The sequence below is a fragment of the Falco biarmicus genome, chromosome 10 (assembly GCF_023638135.1).
Source record: "Falco biarmicus isolate bFalBia1 chromosome 10, bFalBia1.pri, whole genome shotgun sequence".
Lineage (NCBI taxonomy): Eukaryota > Metazoa > Chordata > Aves > Falconiformes > Falconidae > Falco > Falco biarmicus.
In genome coordinates, this window is record NC_079297.1 from 25,426,817 (window position 1) to 25,442,505 (window position 15,689).

The 15,689-nt window shown below is 36.2% G+C and overlaps 1 protein-coding gene across 2 annotated transcripts in view; it reads right to left on the minus strand.

Annotated features, from left to right (window-relative positions):
- The window catches only part of IMMP1L (inner mitochondrial membrane peptidase subunit 1), a 36,534-nt gene that overhangs the window by 16,923 nt on the left and 3,922 nt on the right, over positions 1–15,689 (minus strand). Inside the window, exons 2-5 of one of the 2 annotated variants that reach the window (XM_056355090.1) lie at positions 8,633–8,839; positions 2,971–3,108; positions 2,081–2,169; positions 1,085–1,211 (exon numbers count right to left, since the gene is read on the minus strand). In XM_056355090.1, coding sequence (XP_056211065.1) covers positions 1,085–1,211; positions 2,081–2,169; positions 2,971–3,075 — 321 coding nt within the window. In that variant the 5' untranslated portion in view covers positions 3,076–3,108; positions 8,633–8,839. The remainder of the gene's footprint in view (positions 1–1,084; positions 1,212–2,080; positions 2,170–2,970; positions 3,109–8,632; positions 8,840–15,689) is intronic. The other variant, XM_056355091.1, reaches the window with a different exon arrangement.

Consider the following 15,689-nt stretch of genomic DNA (forward strand, 5'->3'; position numbering starts at 1 on the left):
GGTATGAATCTCCTTACTTTCTGGTCCTAGGTCTTCACTAAAGCTGGACACTGAATCTAGACACAACATTGACAAGAATTTTGCCACTGATTTTAGTAACAACAGCCTCCAGCTGCTTAATGTAAACGACGTGCCAGTACCTTGAGGCACACTGGTGGCAGTTGGCTGTCTTTATGGCAGCTACACTTCTAAAGGATTTATCACAAACTGTAGCTGGCTGCAAGGAATGTTCCATTAAAGTCTCTCCCTTCACAGCACAGGACTTCAGCTATGGGCCAGATGCTAATTCGTCCTACCCTAATTGTAAGGATGAAGTGGGTATGAAAAGACAACAGAATATCCTTCTTTTAAGACTCAAAACACCTGTGCAAAATCTGGTGTCACAAGGTGCTGAACAGAGGTAATGATCAAATATGGTTTTGGGAAACAAACCCTGCATTTTTCTGTAATCATGATTTCTGATGATTTTTCTAGTGATAGCCTAAAAAGAGGAACCTGAAAAGATTTTCTTGCAAATCTTTCCAAGCTTCCATTAAGTATCTGCATAAAGACAAGTGAGTATTTTTTTCTTTTTATTTCATCTTTTTACCTTTTTGGACAAGTCAGGAAAATTACTACTTATCCAACCACACTCAGAAAATTAAAATTCTATTATATTGAAATATGGAGATACAATAACATAATTTTGAAAGCAAAATCCTCAAAGCTTATTGCAGAGACAAAATTTTCACTTCTTTGGCATTTAAAATACAGAAACAGTTTTGCCTTAAGACCAAGCCCTTAAGTCTGCCATCTGTACTGCACTTTATGCAGAGAATTTTAGAATATTCTTCCAGGGAAGAAGACCTAAGCAAAGGGCAGAGCAAAAATATCATCTCCTTACACTTCCTACAGAGACAAAAAACTGAGAGACAGCTTGCCATAGAGTTTACATATTCTATTTTACAGTACCTGTACAAGAATAATAATTTATGAATGTCATACTTTATGATTTATGATGATACTCAAATATTGCAAAACCTTTACAGACTACCAGGCCTATTTCAGTAATCATTAATTTACAAAGCAAGAAACTAATACTTACATAGCTGTGACTCTTAAGGAAATCTGAAGGGTTGCTTGTGCAGACTTTATCCCCTTCCAAGCCAATTACTCTTTTACAGATATTTGATTTGGGGTCATTTGGGCTTTTCACAATTACAATATCTCCTCTGAGAGGAAAAAAAACAGAAAAACAGAACTCTAAATACAAACTATTTGGCTGAATACATGTGCATCAATGTGTATACTCCAAAAATATTCATGTACATTAAGGATACTTCCTTCTGCTGAAAATCGTCTAGTTTTCATTTCTTCAGTTTTACTCAGGGTGTAATTTTACACACAGTTCTTAAAGTACATTTGGAGAGAGTCTTTGTTATTTCGATCATATATGAAACACTTTAGATGTCATTTTAATTGACTCTGATGAAATGAGTATCATTTAATTTGATGTTGCTACATAAAGATGGAACAGAACAGATTCCGTGTTCCTAAATGTTACTGACCAAATGTTGTATTTCCAATGGGACTTCAAGTATCTGAGTTTGTAAGACCTTATATTATTTTTGCTTCCTGATTATATACATTAGACTGTACAGTGAAACAAACCACAACAAAATGGGTGAGGGCCTTGAGCCTACTGTGCTGTACACAGAGTAATAAAATGACATTTGATAAATGGCATTTATGCCATTTGGTCATCTTCCTAACAACCTCAGCAAGCAATACCTACAGCTTGCTTTTCAAGACAAAACTGCTTAGAGAGAAGTTACATTCACACAATAGAACTGTTTTGAGGGGTGGCAGGGAAATGGGAATTCTTCCATTTTTTGGACAAAGCTGTAAAAGTGACAGACTATATCCTAAACAAATTTTGACAAGTCATTCAATTAACTTCCAGCAGATGCAATGAGAGAAGGTTTATGAAAAATTACAATTTAGAAGCAGAAGAATATGAGAAATAAAGGGTGGATGGAATGTGGTTATTGACAAGCTCTGGCAAATGTAATTAAAATCTAGTCTCAACAAAGGAGCATACTTTCGAATGCAATAAAAGTGGCGGCTAAGGTTCTCCGAAAACACAATATCAGAATTGTGAATGGTTGGTTCCATTGAAGGTCCAGAACACTGCAAATTAAAAATAAATGAGACAAAATTACTATTTCCAGTTACTTTTATCTAAAATACATTAATACTCAAATTATTTGCTAATAAATTAGAAAAGGGATAATGTAAAGAACTAAAAAAAGTGAGATGCTCCAAGGAACATCTGATACGTTTAAAAGGTAAGAACAGACTCCAGAGCACCTCTGACTGTTACAGCTCCGTATTTGCTCAGGATCGGGCCCAAACTGCACTAGGCTATGAGTGCATTACAGATTCGTCAATTCGTGGAAATTACCAGGATCGGCACTCCAAGCTCTGCCAGCCTACCCCTTACTTCAGCCTCTATTTTAAAAAAAAAAAAAAAAAAAAAAAAAAATCACAGAAGCTGCAAGAGCAGCATACAGCCAAACTCCACTATGTCCAGCAGCAGGAGCTGCCAGGTTTAGAACCTGGGGAGGAGGGGAAGGAGCACAAAACATCCAGAAATCTGCCCAGAATCGGAAACAACAGCATTTCCAATGGCATTATTAGTGATTCCAGTCTCTCTGGAAGAATGTACTCTCTGCAAAATGCTTAATCATAGTTTCCCGTTTGCTTCAGTGATGCCTCAAGTAGTAACTTAGCAAAAAATATGACTGCCTAAAGTAGAAAGCACTTTCATAAAGGCTGGACCTGCCTCCAAAAAAATAGGCATTTACTAAACACACTTCAAAAAAGCTTTAAAGAAAATGAAGAAACCTGAAATATCCACGTTATCACATATAACAAATTCAGTACTATAGTTTTATTTTCTTTTAAAATGTCATGAAAATGAAAAGTTACCACAACAATTCCTCCAAGGTACTCAAAGGCACAATGCGCTATGCAGCCATATTGCACAGTATACCCCAGAAATCGAAAGGTTTTTCCTAGGACATTGCGAAGCATGGTACAGTGTTACGTCGTTCAGCTGGTTCTAGTCTACAGTAAAACAGAAGAATATCATTCATTTGGTAACAAACATCCTATCATTTAAAAAACTATCTTTTGTATCTAACAACCGATGGACAGTATTTTTTTAAAAAAGTGAATAAAACCAACAAATGATCAGATAGATCTGAGATTAATATTGTTTAAACAAATGCCATCAAGAAGTTTTTATTACACAGAACCTTTCACATGTACAATCAATGGACTCCTCTCACCAGCTTATCAGTGTGATTCAGTTGAGTAGGAGCTCAAACAAAAAAATAAAAAAATCTTTGCCAAACTAGAGAAATTAGTGGGAGAGAATGGTGTCAGCTTTCTGCTGACTCAGCTGGGCTTCTTTTAGTCAAGACAGCAAGCAGGCTTACCTACCACATGTATCTGCAACAGATGTGATAACATCCTCCCCTCCACTAGATCTGGCTGAATGGAATCTGGAAAGCTCTACCCATACTTTAAATGCAGGCTTTAACTTCCTGACTGGACCATGTATTATAACTCAGATGCAGTTATTTATTAAATAACACTTGACAAAGTTGTTCTAATCATGTGAAGACAGTGCAACTTAAAATAGCTGATTTTCTTCAAGCCCTAATATTTGAGACTGAACTCAACAGCCAAACAGCGAAGCATCAAATCATCTGAAATGATTTCAATATGCTTCACAACTGGAGTTACATTCACAGAAAACTGCAGTAATCAAGTAGTCAACCAAAACTTTAAAAGTGACATGACAATCAAACAAAAAAAGTTTGAAAAACTAGACAAAATTAAGGATAATAAAGTCCTGAATGGCTTGCCTAAGACTCTACTAGAAAAATAATACAGTTTTTGATAGGATCTCTGGAGGTTTTGCAGAGCTTTCCTTTGACAAGACTTCCACTACCAAAACACTTTCGTATAAAAATAAGGTTTTAGGTCTTTCTGTTCTCAGCTACAGTACAGCAGCTTAAGTTCTGCAGCACATACCACTAAATATCTCTTGACCACCTCCCCCAAATATTTAAGTCAAACTCTAATGATTAGATATAATTCCTGCAGTGATAATCTATCTGTTTCTTTACCCTAATTGTTAAGATTTTTATATATATATTTATTTCTCTTAAGGAAGTGAAAAACACATACCGAAGTAACTCAAGCGAGTTTTACATTCTGCAAGAAACCTGTCCCCCTTAAACTCAGTATCAGCTTTATCATGAACTAAAACCACAGCAAGGTTTCCCTCATTTACTAAGATGGGTCAATATAACTTGCTAAACAAATGCAGTAACTTAAAAGAAAAAAAGAAAAATGCTGTGTGTACAACATAATCTACTTAAAAATGAAGTAAAGACCTCCCCTTCTATATTTCATGATGTTTTGCTATTCAAATGCAGGAATTCAAATTTGCACAACTGTCTCTAGAAGTTAATGGGAATTTTGCCTGAATACAGTCAAAAGTGGCTTTTGTTCTTTGCATTAAGTATTTATAAAGAAATATACAATCATTTTTGGGGAAAAATGTTCTCTATCAAGCTCATGTCCTTGCTCCAAAAAGATGTACTTTGTTTACGTTAAAAAAAAAATTTTCCAAAATAAATCCACTTACTTAAACCAAGCTGTGATTCATCATCCTTAATACTAGCTAACAAGTTTCACAGTAACAACCCAAGATACAACAGAAATAGGAAAACTCTTGAATTGTTTTGTTAGCACATGCAGTGCCCAGCACACCACAGGACACCCTGTAGAAACTGAAACAGCTTCACTGAAAGCAAAATGCGCTTTCAGCAGAATTTATTCTGGCGAGCCAGAAAAGTGGTTTGCTCTTCTCAACCCCGTATGCTATGAAAAGCATGGACCAACTCCTTGCTCTCAGGACCAGAAACACGGCAAGCCCAGAAATGTGTTACAGGTGATAAAAGGAAAATTGAGTGACAGCAGATCGATCTGAGTTGCACAACTAATGTGAATTAATGAACACAACCATCTTTTGAGAGAAGTCCATCATCAATACTTCTTAACAGCACCCGCTGAAAGGCAGCCTCACATTACTTTTCAGCTGAGATAGACAAAAATACTGCACAACTATCCTGTACTTCAGATCCATGCTATCCAGAAACGTTATATAAATATATTAAGACAGCACAGAAGTCAGGCACCTGTGGATATTCTAAATAAAAAGTAATTTTATAAATATTGCATTACATTGACCACAGTAGGTAGATATTGTTCACTGTGACAAATGGAATGTTAACAACAGTCTCATTAAGAGAAAACGTAAACCTCTCATGCCAACAGCTATCAGACTGTAACTAAAATATCTGTGTATTATGAAACTACAAACAACTGCTGTATGTCCCTGAAAATAAGTTTCAAACCAGCTTCAACTGATTTCCTGTCAGACTCTGGCTGACACGCACTTCCCAACAGTTACACTGAACATGTTGGTTTCTCTGATGTCTCTAAGCAGCTCTGAATTACGAGGGATCAATTTTTAAATTATGCAAAGAAGCACAGAGGTTAGAGTGAGCTTTGCCTACTGCTAGAGCTGCCATGGTATAAAACTGACCACAACAGAAGAGCATGCGTGAGTGAAGAGGTCTAAAATTTTGTTCCCAGTTGTCTTAAAATAAATTCTTAACTCCCGAGACATGGATTTCACCAGTCCGTTTATAAATGTGGCACAATGGAATTTTTAAATGCTCAGGCTTATCAGATGTTCATGATAATGATAAATTCTTAGCTCATGTAAGACTTTTTATTACTACTCAAGAAAGTTAATTTCAAATTAAGACATATATATACACACTTAGATTATACAGTTTCAACCTAACAGGATAACTTCAGTAGATTGGAGGTTTTGTTTTTAACATTAAGGTCCATCTTCAGACATCTAATGGCCATTCACACAGAATAAATAAAATCCTGAAAGTTTCCATGTAGTTTAAAAACAACTTCTAGCTAATAAGTGAATGGTTGTAGCAAGAGTAAGCCCAGTTAAATAAAAAAATCAAAACCACACAAGTCTAGTTTATTTTAAAACCCCACAGAGTATTTATCTTACAATTGCTCTAGCTTAAGCATCAGTAAAATATTTTTTCTTCAGAAAACTGTTTATCAGTACATTTTTAAAACAATGCCATATTGTTCTTCCCAAGAAGGTAAACGGCTGTACGTTTTTCCACATGACAATTTTAATACAAAGTGCTGTCAGCAGGCAACTCCACCAGATACAGCATAAGACCATTAAGCACAATAAAACAAATTATTTAAGTCACAGGCCCCTTGAAAACATAATGGATCTGTTGTATAAACATCCTTATCGCGGAACTAACAGCATAAAACCTGTGGTAATTACTTCCAGGTACTACCTACTACCATATAGTAGTTGCTGAAAATCTTATACTGAAACAAGACATTGTTTTTATACCAAACACAGACATTGATTAAAAAAGGTTACACATCCATATTTATCACATAGAATACTATTTGGTTATTTTACAAGAACTTTATAGTTCATCCCCTGCCGCAAATAAAATGCAAAATGTAATTACTATTATCTTCTGTTCCCTTTTCCTTCCACAGCCCACGCCTTCCTCATTTGATATTTTTTTTGTTTGTTTGTTTATAAAATTAATCACAGCTAGCAGGGTGGAAATCACTTTGAGCCTCATGAATGACATCCAAGAGATGGGAAAGGATTAGTTCTCAGTTGCTGCCAGTTATAGCGCCAGGTGGCTTTTTCTGCAGTGAAGGTGTTACCGATAATCCCATTACATTGGTACTAAATCTTGCAGACATCAAAATTATCACCAAGGTTCCTTTTCATCCCATCCTTTCCAAATGACTGGAAGTCGCTTCACCTGAAAGAAGTCAAATCCACATGCAGCTGCTGTTTTAGCAGCCAGCGGACTCCCTGAGAATGCCAATTGTGATCCAATTTCGCTGTGCTGGTGGCCCCCTATTCCCTGTCCAATAATACATCTGTTAAAAAATCCTACAGCTACAAATCAAGTTTAATCCTACCAGGGACCTCATGTTGGTCTTGTCTTCCAAAAAGGCAGCAGGTTTTGCCGTCTATCTCTGCTAGTGTCTGGGGAATACTCTTTAAATCCCAGCCCTACTTAGAAGAATAAGCTAAGGATCACAAAACATGACCTCAGAAACCCTGATATGACTATATTCTGACCCAGAGGCATTCATTCTAGGTGAAGATTAGAACTTTGCATAATAAGATTACACAGCAAGTGAATGATATCAAGGGACTATCCATATGCAGCCGCCTGGTTTTCTATAGACAGCCTGTGCTCTGCAATATGCAGTGCAGACGAAATAGAGCTTGGTCTTTCTAGCTGAAATAAAATAGATTCACATAAATTAGTTGGCCATTTCCAGATTCCTAAATCCCCTATTACATCTTTTATTGACAGCTCCTGTGAGGATAGCACAAATAGTATTCTCTTTGTATTCTTTGCTTCTGTAACAATCACACTGAGGGAAACATACAGAGATTGTCTAGAAATTAACATCTTGTTTGCTGTAATCTTGGATTACAATTAACTGTGTACATAATAAAATTAGGAAATCAATGAGCAGATTTATCATTTCCCAATAACCAATGGCATTGTGTAAGACAGTTCAACATACGGTGCCAAAATTTTAAATACAGGAAAATCAAACACAGCCAAAAGCGTGGCTAAACAAATTATTGGACTTTATCTTAAAAAAAAATTCGCTGTAACAAAAAGTTTCCAGTCACATTTGCTTTATAGAATGCTTCCTAATTCTGGATTTACACTGAATATTTGGTGATAGTTTATCAGTTTTTCCTTAGCTAACAGAAGCTCCTCTCCTAACACCCTCCACTTCCCTTTGAACCAGACATCTTTCTTCACACATGGTAATCCCATAACTTGCACCATCTTTCCCAAAGAGTAACTGAAATTATTATTGTTTTTAAAAAAGGGAAAAACTGCACACTAAGCTATTTAAATATTTACATTTAAGCTGTTATTTATATTAAACTATTGTCTTAAAATTTTTGCATGAAGTTAATGTTGCATGTGCTAGAATAGCGAAGGGTGTATATCATGTTTATTGGGATAGATCTTTCCCATATCAATTACACACCTTAATAATCATTGTTTCAAATATTCTTATTATAATCTCAAGATTCTAAACACCTTGAGCAAAACAAGGAACAATTTTCAAAAGGTCTTTCTGTGCAGGGTGTCAGGCAGAACTTGATTTGTATTTCTGCTTATTTTTTTCCTAGAAGAAACACTGGATTCAGTCTGACAAATCTGAAAAAGCTCGGTGATACTCTGGAAGAGATTATTTTTCCACATTATCTCTACTAGGCACTGACAGTTTGTCTCCAACAAATGCTCCTTCATCTACTGATCTCAGGCTGACAAGGAGCTCAATCCTGTAAACAAATTCACATAACGCAATCCTTTGGTGTTAAACAACTAGAGACTATACATGAGCAATTTTTCAAAACAGATTTCAAGTCATTCTCACTGGTTCTATTTACCTTTGGGAAACAACTCCTAACAATCCCACAACCCTGTATAAAACGCTGTATTAATGGTCAGATGCATTCCAGGGCTTCTATCTTCCTCTGCAGCTCTATACACTGATCTTTGCTGAACAGCGAAATCCAAATAGCTGAGCAAAGGCATGGTCTTACATGGCAAGTTTGAGCCTCTGAGGGATGCTGAAATATTCACTTAACAGTCTCCTGTAACACAATGTCAAAGTTAGAACAAATGCCAAAGGTCTGACAGACAGCACAGTCACTTTCCTGGTGACAGAGAAAAATACACCTGTGTGTGCGCCAAGGGTCAAATAACTATATCCTAAGCTATATGCATTTATCTTAGATTTAAAAAAAATCACTTTGAGACAAGACATGTAAACATTTAAAATTACTTTTAATTAACCGAGACAAAGAGTTACAAGTCCAATCTTCATATTAGGCACTTAATTTATGACCCTACAGAAACTAAAGTTGCCCATGGCGCTCATGTCCCCTGCACTTCCCAGTGCTTATGCACCTTCTAGAAATATGCAGGTATTTTTGGAAATACTACTCAGAGCAATGAATAGAAGAGGGATAAATAACTCCACTATGCAGTGACCCATTTCCTTAAAATATCTGTCATTACAAAGGGGATTGTTTGCTGGTAAAAAAAAACAAAACCAACTAAAACCACAACCAAAAAAACCCAAAACCCTCCACATGAAACAGGGCAACCTATTCACATACACCATCAGCAAGACTGTTCAGAAAGAAATACAAGTGTCTTAATGTTATACCCAGCATTAGTCTCAGATGAGAAGGCCATCATTAAAGAGTACACCATAGTTGTTTACGAAAACAGAAATCACACAGTATGAGATCTTAACACAAATAGTAAATCAAACCTATTATTAAACATCTGAAAAATACAAAAGCAAAAAACAAGGCCAGTTTTAGCACTGTCAGAAAATGTAACAATAGTAACAAAGAATTCTTCTGTATGCTCATCAATACTTCCCAGTTAAGAGCATCACCTAATGAAGTTTCTTACCCATACTCCACATTAAAAAAAAAAGTGTTAAAAACCAGGAGAAAGGACAAATACAGACAAAAGCGAGCTCAGTATTTTCATTTTCTAGTTACCTGAAGAGAAGAAAAATGCAAATCAAGTGCTTGTCATTGTTACCATTCTACAAACTTTTTTGGTTACAAAGTTCCAAATACATACATGTACATGGATTCAACTAGTCATTTCTTCCTAGCACAAACTGTATTTCATGTGACCTTATGCAGTAAAAATAAGCTGTAATCAGTACATTTTCCTCATTGCTTAATAAAATTTTATTAGTTACTTCTGAGCTGGTTTATGTATAAAACACAAGTTCTATAAGTTCTTCTCCACGTACAGATACAAGTATTAAAAAAGTTTCAAACATCAATAGATGAGTGCAATGATATTAAGTCTAAGTTAATCCCCAGACATCCAAATCCATGAATAAAAATTCATCAGTTTTAAATACACTGAGCCTATTAAGCAAGAACAAAAGCATATGCACAAAAGAGCTTTTAATATATTTCAAAGCCCACAAGAGCCATGGTCTCATTAAAATTATAAATTACACAAACATGGAATAAAGATTCAAACTGCAGTGCAGCTAAGCAGATTACAGAAAACCCCGCGTTCCATATGATAACACACCATGGCCCTCCCAGATGGGGGCTTGGAACAAAAAGGCCATCACTGCAGCTAGGGAAAACCTCCTTGTGATCTCTGGTTTCTGTTCAGCAGATGACAGCCAAATAATATGTTGATTATTCTGTTTGTGCTGCTAAGCTTGTAAGATGGAATAAAAGCGATATGATCTATTGTGAACTCAATGCTAATGTGTTGCTCCACTCATAAATAATATACTGAATTTATTCTGAAACTATCTTTTTATCTGAGTTCCAGGTTTTAAATGCATGAACTAAAATAAAAAGCCAGCATAAACTATTATTTAATTTGATGGTTTAAAGTAAAAGATACAGCTGACACAATAAGTGAGAAAACTGACTACTGAGTGAATCAAATAAGTAGAGGTGCCTTTCTCAAATTTAGCAAATTACTATATGCTGAGGTGCAGAGTACCTACAAGACACTGAGCACACTCCAGCCCCACAAACTGCGTAACCACCGATACCAAAAGGATTACCAAAAAGGGCCTATATGGCTTATTTTACCACAGATAAGCACTCCAAATCCAAATTTCAAATAAGGACACAATTACTTGTAAAGAGAAAAATAGCACAGAAACAATCATTGTATAACTTCGCTAATATTACATCTCCTTGACTAAACTGCCACCTTTAGCTGTTCAAGTTTTTAATAAGTGATCAGATTTTATTTCATCTAAGTTTACTAACTTCACTTGTTCCAAAAGCACACGGTTTGGCTTGCCCACTGTTCCATACTACACTGCCTTTTTAAAAGGAAAAAGCAGTGACTGGTGATACAGCTCCTTTCAGCTTGTACACAGTATCGTTGAGAAGACTGATGATCTTCCTACAATTTAATGTTTGTGAATTTCAGGTCTTTTATGCCAGAAATGTTAAAATTCTATTTTAATAAAATCACTGCAGCTTGGCAACAGCACAAGAACATAACGACAAAACACTGCTTCACACTTCTTGGACTAATGGAAGCACAGTTGATAAAGAAAAATGGTGACAACATGCAGCTCCAAGAGGGTGCAACAGTTTTCTCAGAAACATAACATATTTAAAAGAAGCTCTGTTACCTTTCCTCCTTTGCTAGGGACACAGTGACAGCTCTAATTCACAGAAAATGAAAATACAGAAATTGAAAAGATATTAGAATCAAGTACATGTAAGTCTTAAGACTAAAAATTCAAATAAATTACTTCCTCCAGAATGAGTCCCCCATTGCAATGAAATAATGCATAGACATTATTTTCATACAAAAAACAAGACAGGACCTTGAAACAATTACTTAAGCTAATGCTTTGTGCCTGGGGAGGTTTAGTTTAGATAATGGGAAAAAGTTCTTCACTGAAAGGGTGGTCAGACACTGGAACAGGCTGCCCAGGGATGTGGTGGAATCACCATCCCTGGAAGTGTTCAAAAAAAATGTAGATGTGGCACTCAGGGACATGGTTTAGTGGTGGACTTGGCAGTACTGGGTTAATGGTTGGCCTTGATCTTAAAAGTCCTTTCCAACCTAAATGATTCTACGACTCTAAGCTCACATTTACACCAGCAATTACAACCTTAAGTCTGTCCCTTTTACAATACAGCATGTTATTCCGCAGTTACTAGTTAGGGTTGCTATTTCTATGACCTTGAAATTTCAGATTCCCTCAGTCTATTTCAGTTTCTAGAAATTTAAATATCACTTTCTTTTTGTTCATCTTACATACATAATCTCACACAAGATGTAAGACAGTACCCAGGATAGAAAAAAAAAAGGCAGCAGCCATGCAACTCAAGCACCTTATGATACATTTATGTTTCTAGAACCAAAACTTTTTTCATATTCTTATGAAATCCATACAATAAAAAGGTTTCAACAATAAAATGAACTTTTCCAGCTACCATCACAGCACTAGTAACTAAGCTAGCAAAAGCTAACTCGAGTCAACACAAATTTCAGCGCATTACTAAGTAGACAGTAACTTCAGAATTACACAAAGGTAGTTCTCAAACACTGAAGCACAAGTGAACTAGCTTGCTTAGGTAGCCCTACCCACAGATAGGTGGTCCTAAAATGCAATTTCAGCAAAGACAGCAATTTGGGCATGGTACTGGCAGGCTCAGTACAGGAGATGGAAGAAGCTGGATCCACTGAGATAAAGAATCAGAGAATGGTCAGGGTTGGAAGGGCCCTCTGGAGATCACCTAGTCCAACCCCTGCTAAAGCAGATGCACCTACAGCAGGTTGTGCAGTCACATCCAGGCAGGTTTGGAATGTCTCCAGAGGAGACTCCACAGCCTCTCGGGGCAGCCTGTGCCAGGGCTCTGTCACCCCCAAAGTAAAGTTCTTCCTCATATCGAGAAGGAACTTCTTATGTTGCAGTTCGTGCCCGTTGCCCCCTGTCAATCACTGCTCTTTTGCATGTCTTTATCAGACTAAAGATTGAGTAGTTGATAAATTTAAGACAGAATGGGCACTAAAGGGGAGAAAACTGCTTGCTAGAGGATACTACACTATCTGAAGTTACTTCCACACCGGCAGTGACTGAATAACCAAGCTAGTGTTACCTGTCTGCAATATCTACGGAAGCCACAACAATCAGAATATATATATCATTGGCCAGTATAATGGAAAGCTGAGGTTACAAGTTTGTGGGACTCACCAAGAAGTTACATCCTTATGTGTAAGCACATTCACAAAGATTCCCACCTTTGCGATCATAGAGATTGAGATTTATTTTCAATAGATTGTCAGTTCGTCATTTTATCTCAGAGTAGGAACTTTCTGAATCTCACCTAGCACACCTGGTGCACTTAACGGATGTCAGAGCCTGTTGTCGAAAGCTAAGCCAAAAAACAATGTCAGCAATACAGACTCTGCACCTCAACACAGTAGTCAGAAGTTACCTGTAAGCATAAGAATAGTTAAAATTATATAACGGGGAGGTCAGACAGGTGGGTCTATGCAACTAGACTTGTGATCCATATTCTGTTTGCTTGTAATTTCAGAAAGCACTGCAGAAGTAATTCTTGTTGAAACATTGCTGTTTGGTTTTAGCTAACCAAATTTAGCTAATTAGAAAAGAGGGGAAATTCTCCAATTAGGAAAACTCATTAAAGATATTTCAGCAAGCAGAGATGAACTACAATTTTAAAAGAATTCTGAAGGTGATTCATTTACTCTCTTCTGGCCATGAGCAGGCCTTGAGTGATTTGCCAAAACGTTTCACGGGTTTCGGGTCTCACAATATTGCAGAGATTATGGAGAAAAAAAAGATAGCCAAATAAGAAAAAAAGCACCTTCCATAACATCCCACAATGTAGGTGAGGAGCAAACATCACCTGTATTCCAGCACCTGCTGATACTGTAGATTTGTAATACAAATAACATGCTTAATTGGAATTATGCCTTTGAAGACAAAAAGTCTTAAAAACTTAGCAGAAAACAATGCTTTTTGAAATGCAAAATGTGACAATTTTTAACTTCTGTAATATTAGCATATCAGGAAAAATGCTACAGAAACTATAATTTCAATTATATATATTTTTACAGATATTCAGTGAATCCTAGGCTCTAAACGCACATGTAAGTTATTTTGTACTTTTGCATAAACCACAAATATAAATTATATTAGAAAAAGTCACCGCTATTAACCTTTCTCTTCCATAACCATAATTACCTACATTGTTTACGTAGCTTCAGAAATGCCTATTTAATGAAGTATGTGCAATCAGATACAACTGGAAGACAAAAACCAAAACTCAAAACATCAAAGCATTTAAGTTATGTTCTTCCAGTTGAAACACTAAGTTTACTCTTCACCTCTTCTACTAACATGCTGAAGTGACAAACTGTTTTATTCTTTGAGGGTAGTCATCTATTCAACATGAAATAGATTTCTGGCTGTTAAGCATCTGAAAAGGCTAGAATCAATCTGTCTTAATTTCTAGTTTTTAATCCTGAAGGAAACTTTATATGGTCACAGAACCCAGCATGGAAAACAATACAGAATATCAAAAGCCATAATACAAATACTACTCCTCTTCTAGTTGTTGGGGGGGTGGGGGGGTCCCCATTGCTATTAGTCCTATCTTACACATATTTTTAATTTATTTTTTTTTACATGAGAATTCCTCTTTTTATGATAAACTAAAGGAAAATAATCTTCATGAAATATACCACTACTCCATATGACACATAAAACAATACATTCAATTTACAACTCATTTTCAGTATTACTGTTCTGCAAATTTCAGTAATTATTGTACATTTTTATAATCTGATATTACAAAAACATAACATTTTTATGATTTATTTTCTTCAGCATGTACCACTTTAACTCATGTCTCCTGATTTATTTTAAAGGAGTTGTTTAAATTTGACACAGGTTTAAATTTTTATCACTGTTGTTCAGTATACACACAGGGATGCATTTAGGTAACATCCAGAGGCTTTCTGACGAAAATCATACCATGTTTTATATAATATCATATAACTGGTATGTCTTAAACCCTCCCACTAATCCTCATGTTTTCCATAGACTGACTGGATAAGTAGTCTTTAAGCTTTTCCACACTAAAAAAGAAAAAAGGTCCTTCAGTGTCAGAACTTCCAGGATTAAACATTCTTTCCAGTTGTTGGCTCATGGCCTGAAGATCCTGCACGTTCAAACTTATCCCATTCTAACTAGTTCAAAGATCAGGAAAATGAAGCCATCTTCTTTGCAGCCATAATCCATGACCCATGCTGTTAGATACTTAAGAACATCTCAAAAGCAAACTACCTTGTTTCAGCTCCCAGCGGGAGCTCAGCAGGGCACTGGATCACATGACAGCAAACCCTACCTAGTCAGGTGACTCAATAGTTAATCTGATTTGGTGACTATAAAACTTTAATCAGTACAGTCTAATACCATCACATTCCAGAACTGATGAGGGAAGCAGCTTGGCGATGTAACAGCAAACACTAGTAAGATTATGAATTAGAACTGCCACTAGGATACAGTTTTCTAGTTCTCCATCCCATACATAAACCCAACAGGAAAATATTACTGAAAACTGATCAGACAGACATAATTTTGAAAAAAAATGCACTGATGTGTTTTATTCCAAAATGGATAGCATTTTGCTCATTGCTACAGAAGGACAAGAGCATACACCGAATCTTATAAGGCACAATTAAAATTTAGCAGAATGTTAATCTGAAATCAAGGAAAACAGAATAGGTACCTCAATAACAGCATCTTCTTGTGAACCACTGCTCACACAATACAGCTTCAGCTTGCTTTAACTGAAGGTCCTAAGAGTTTACATCTGCAACCCATGTAGGCTGCACAAGGTAAAGAAGAGAGGCAATGACAGTAATGGCAGGTACATTTCC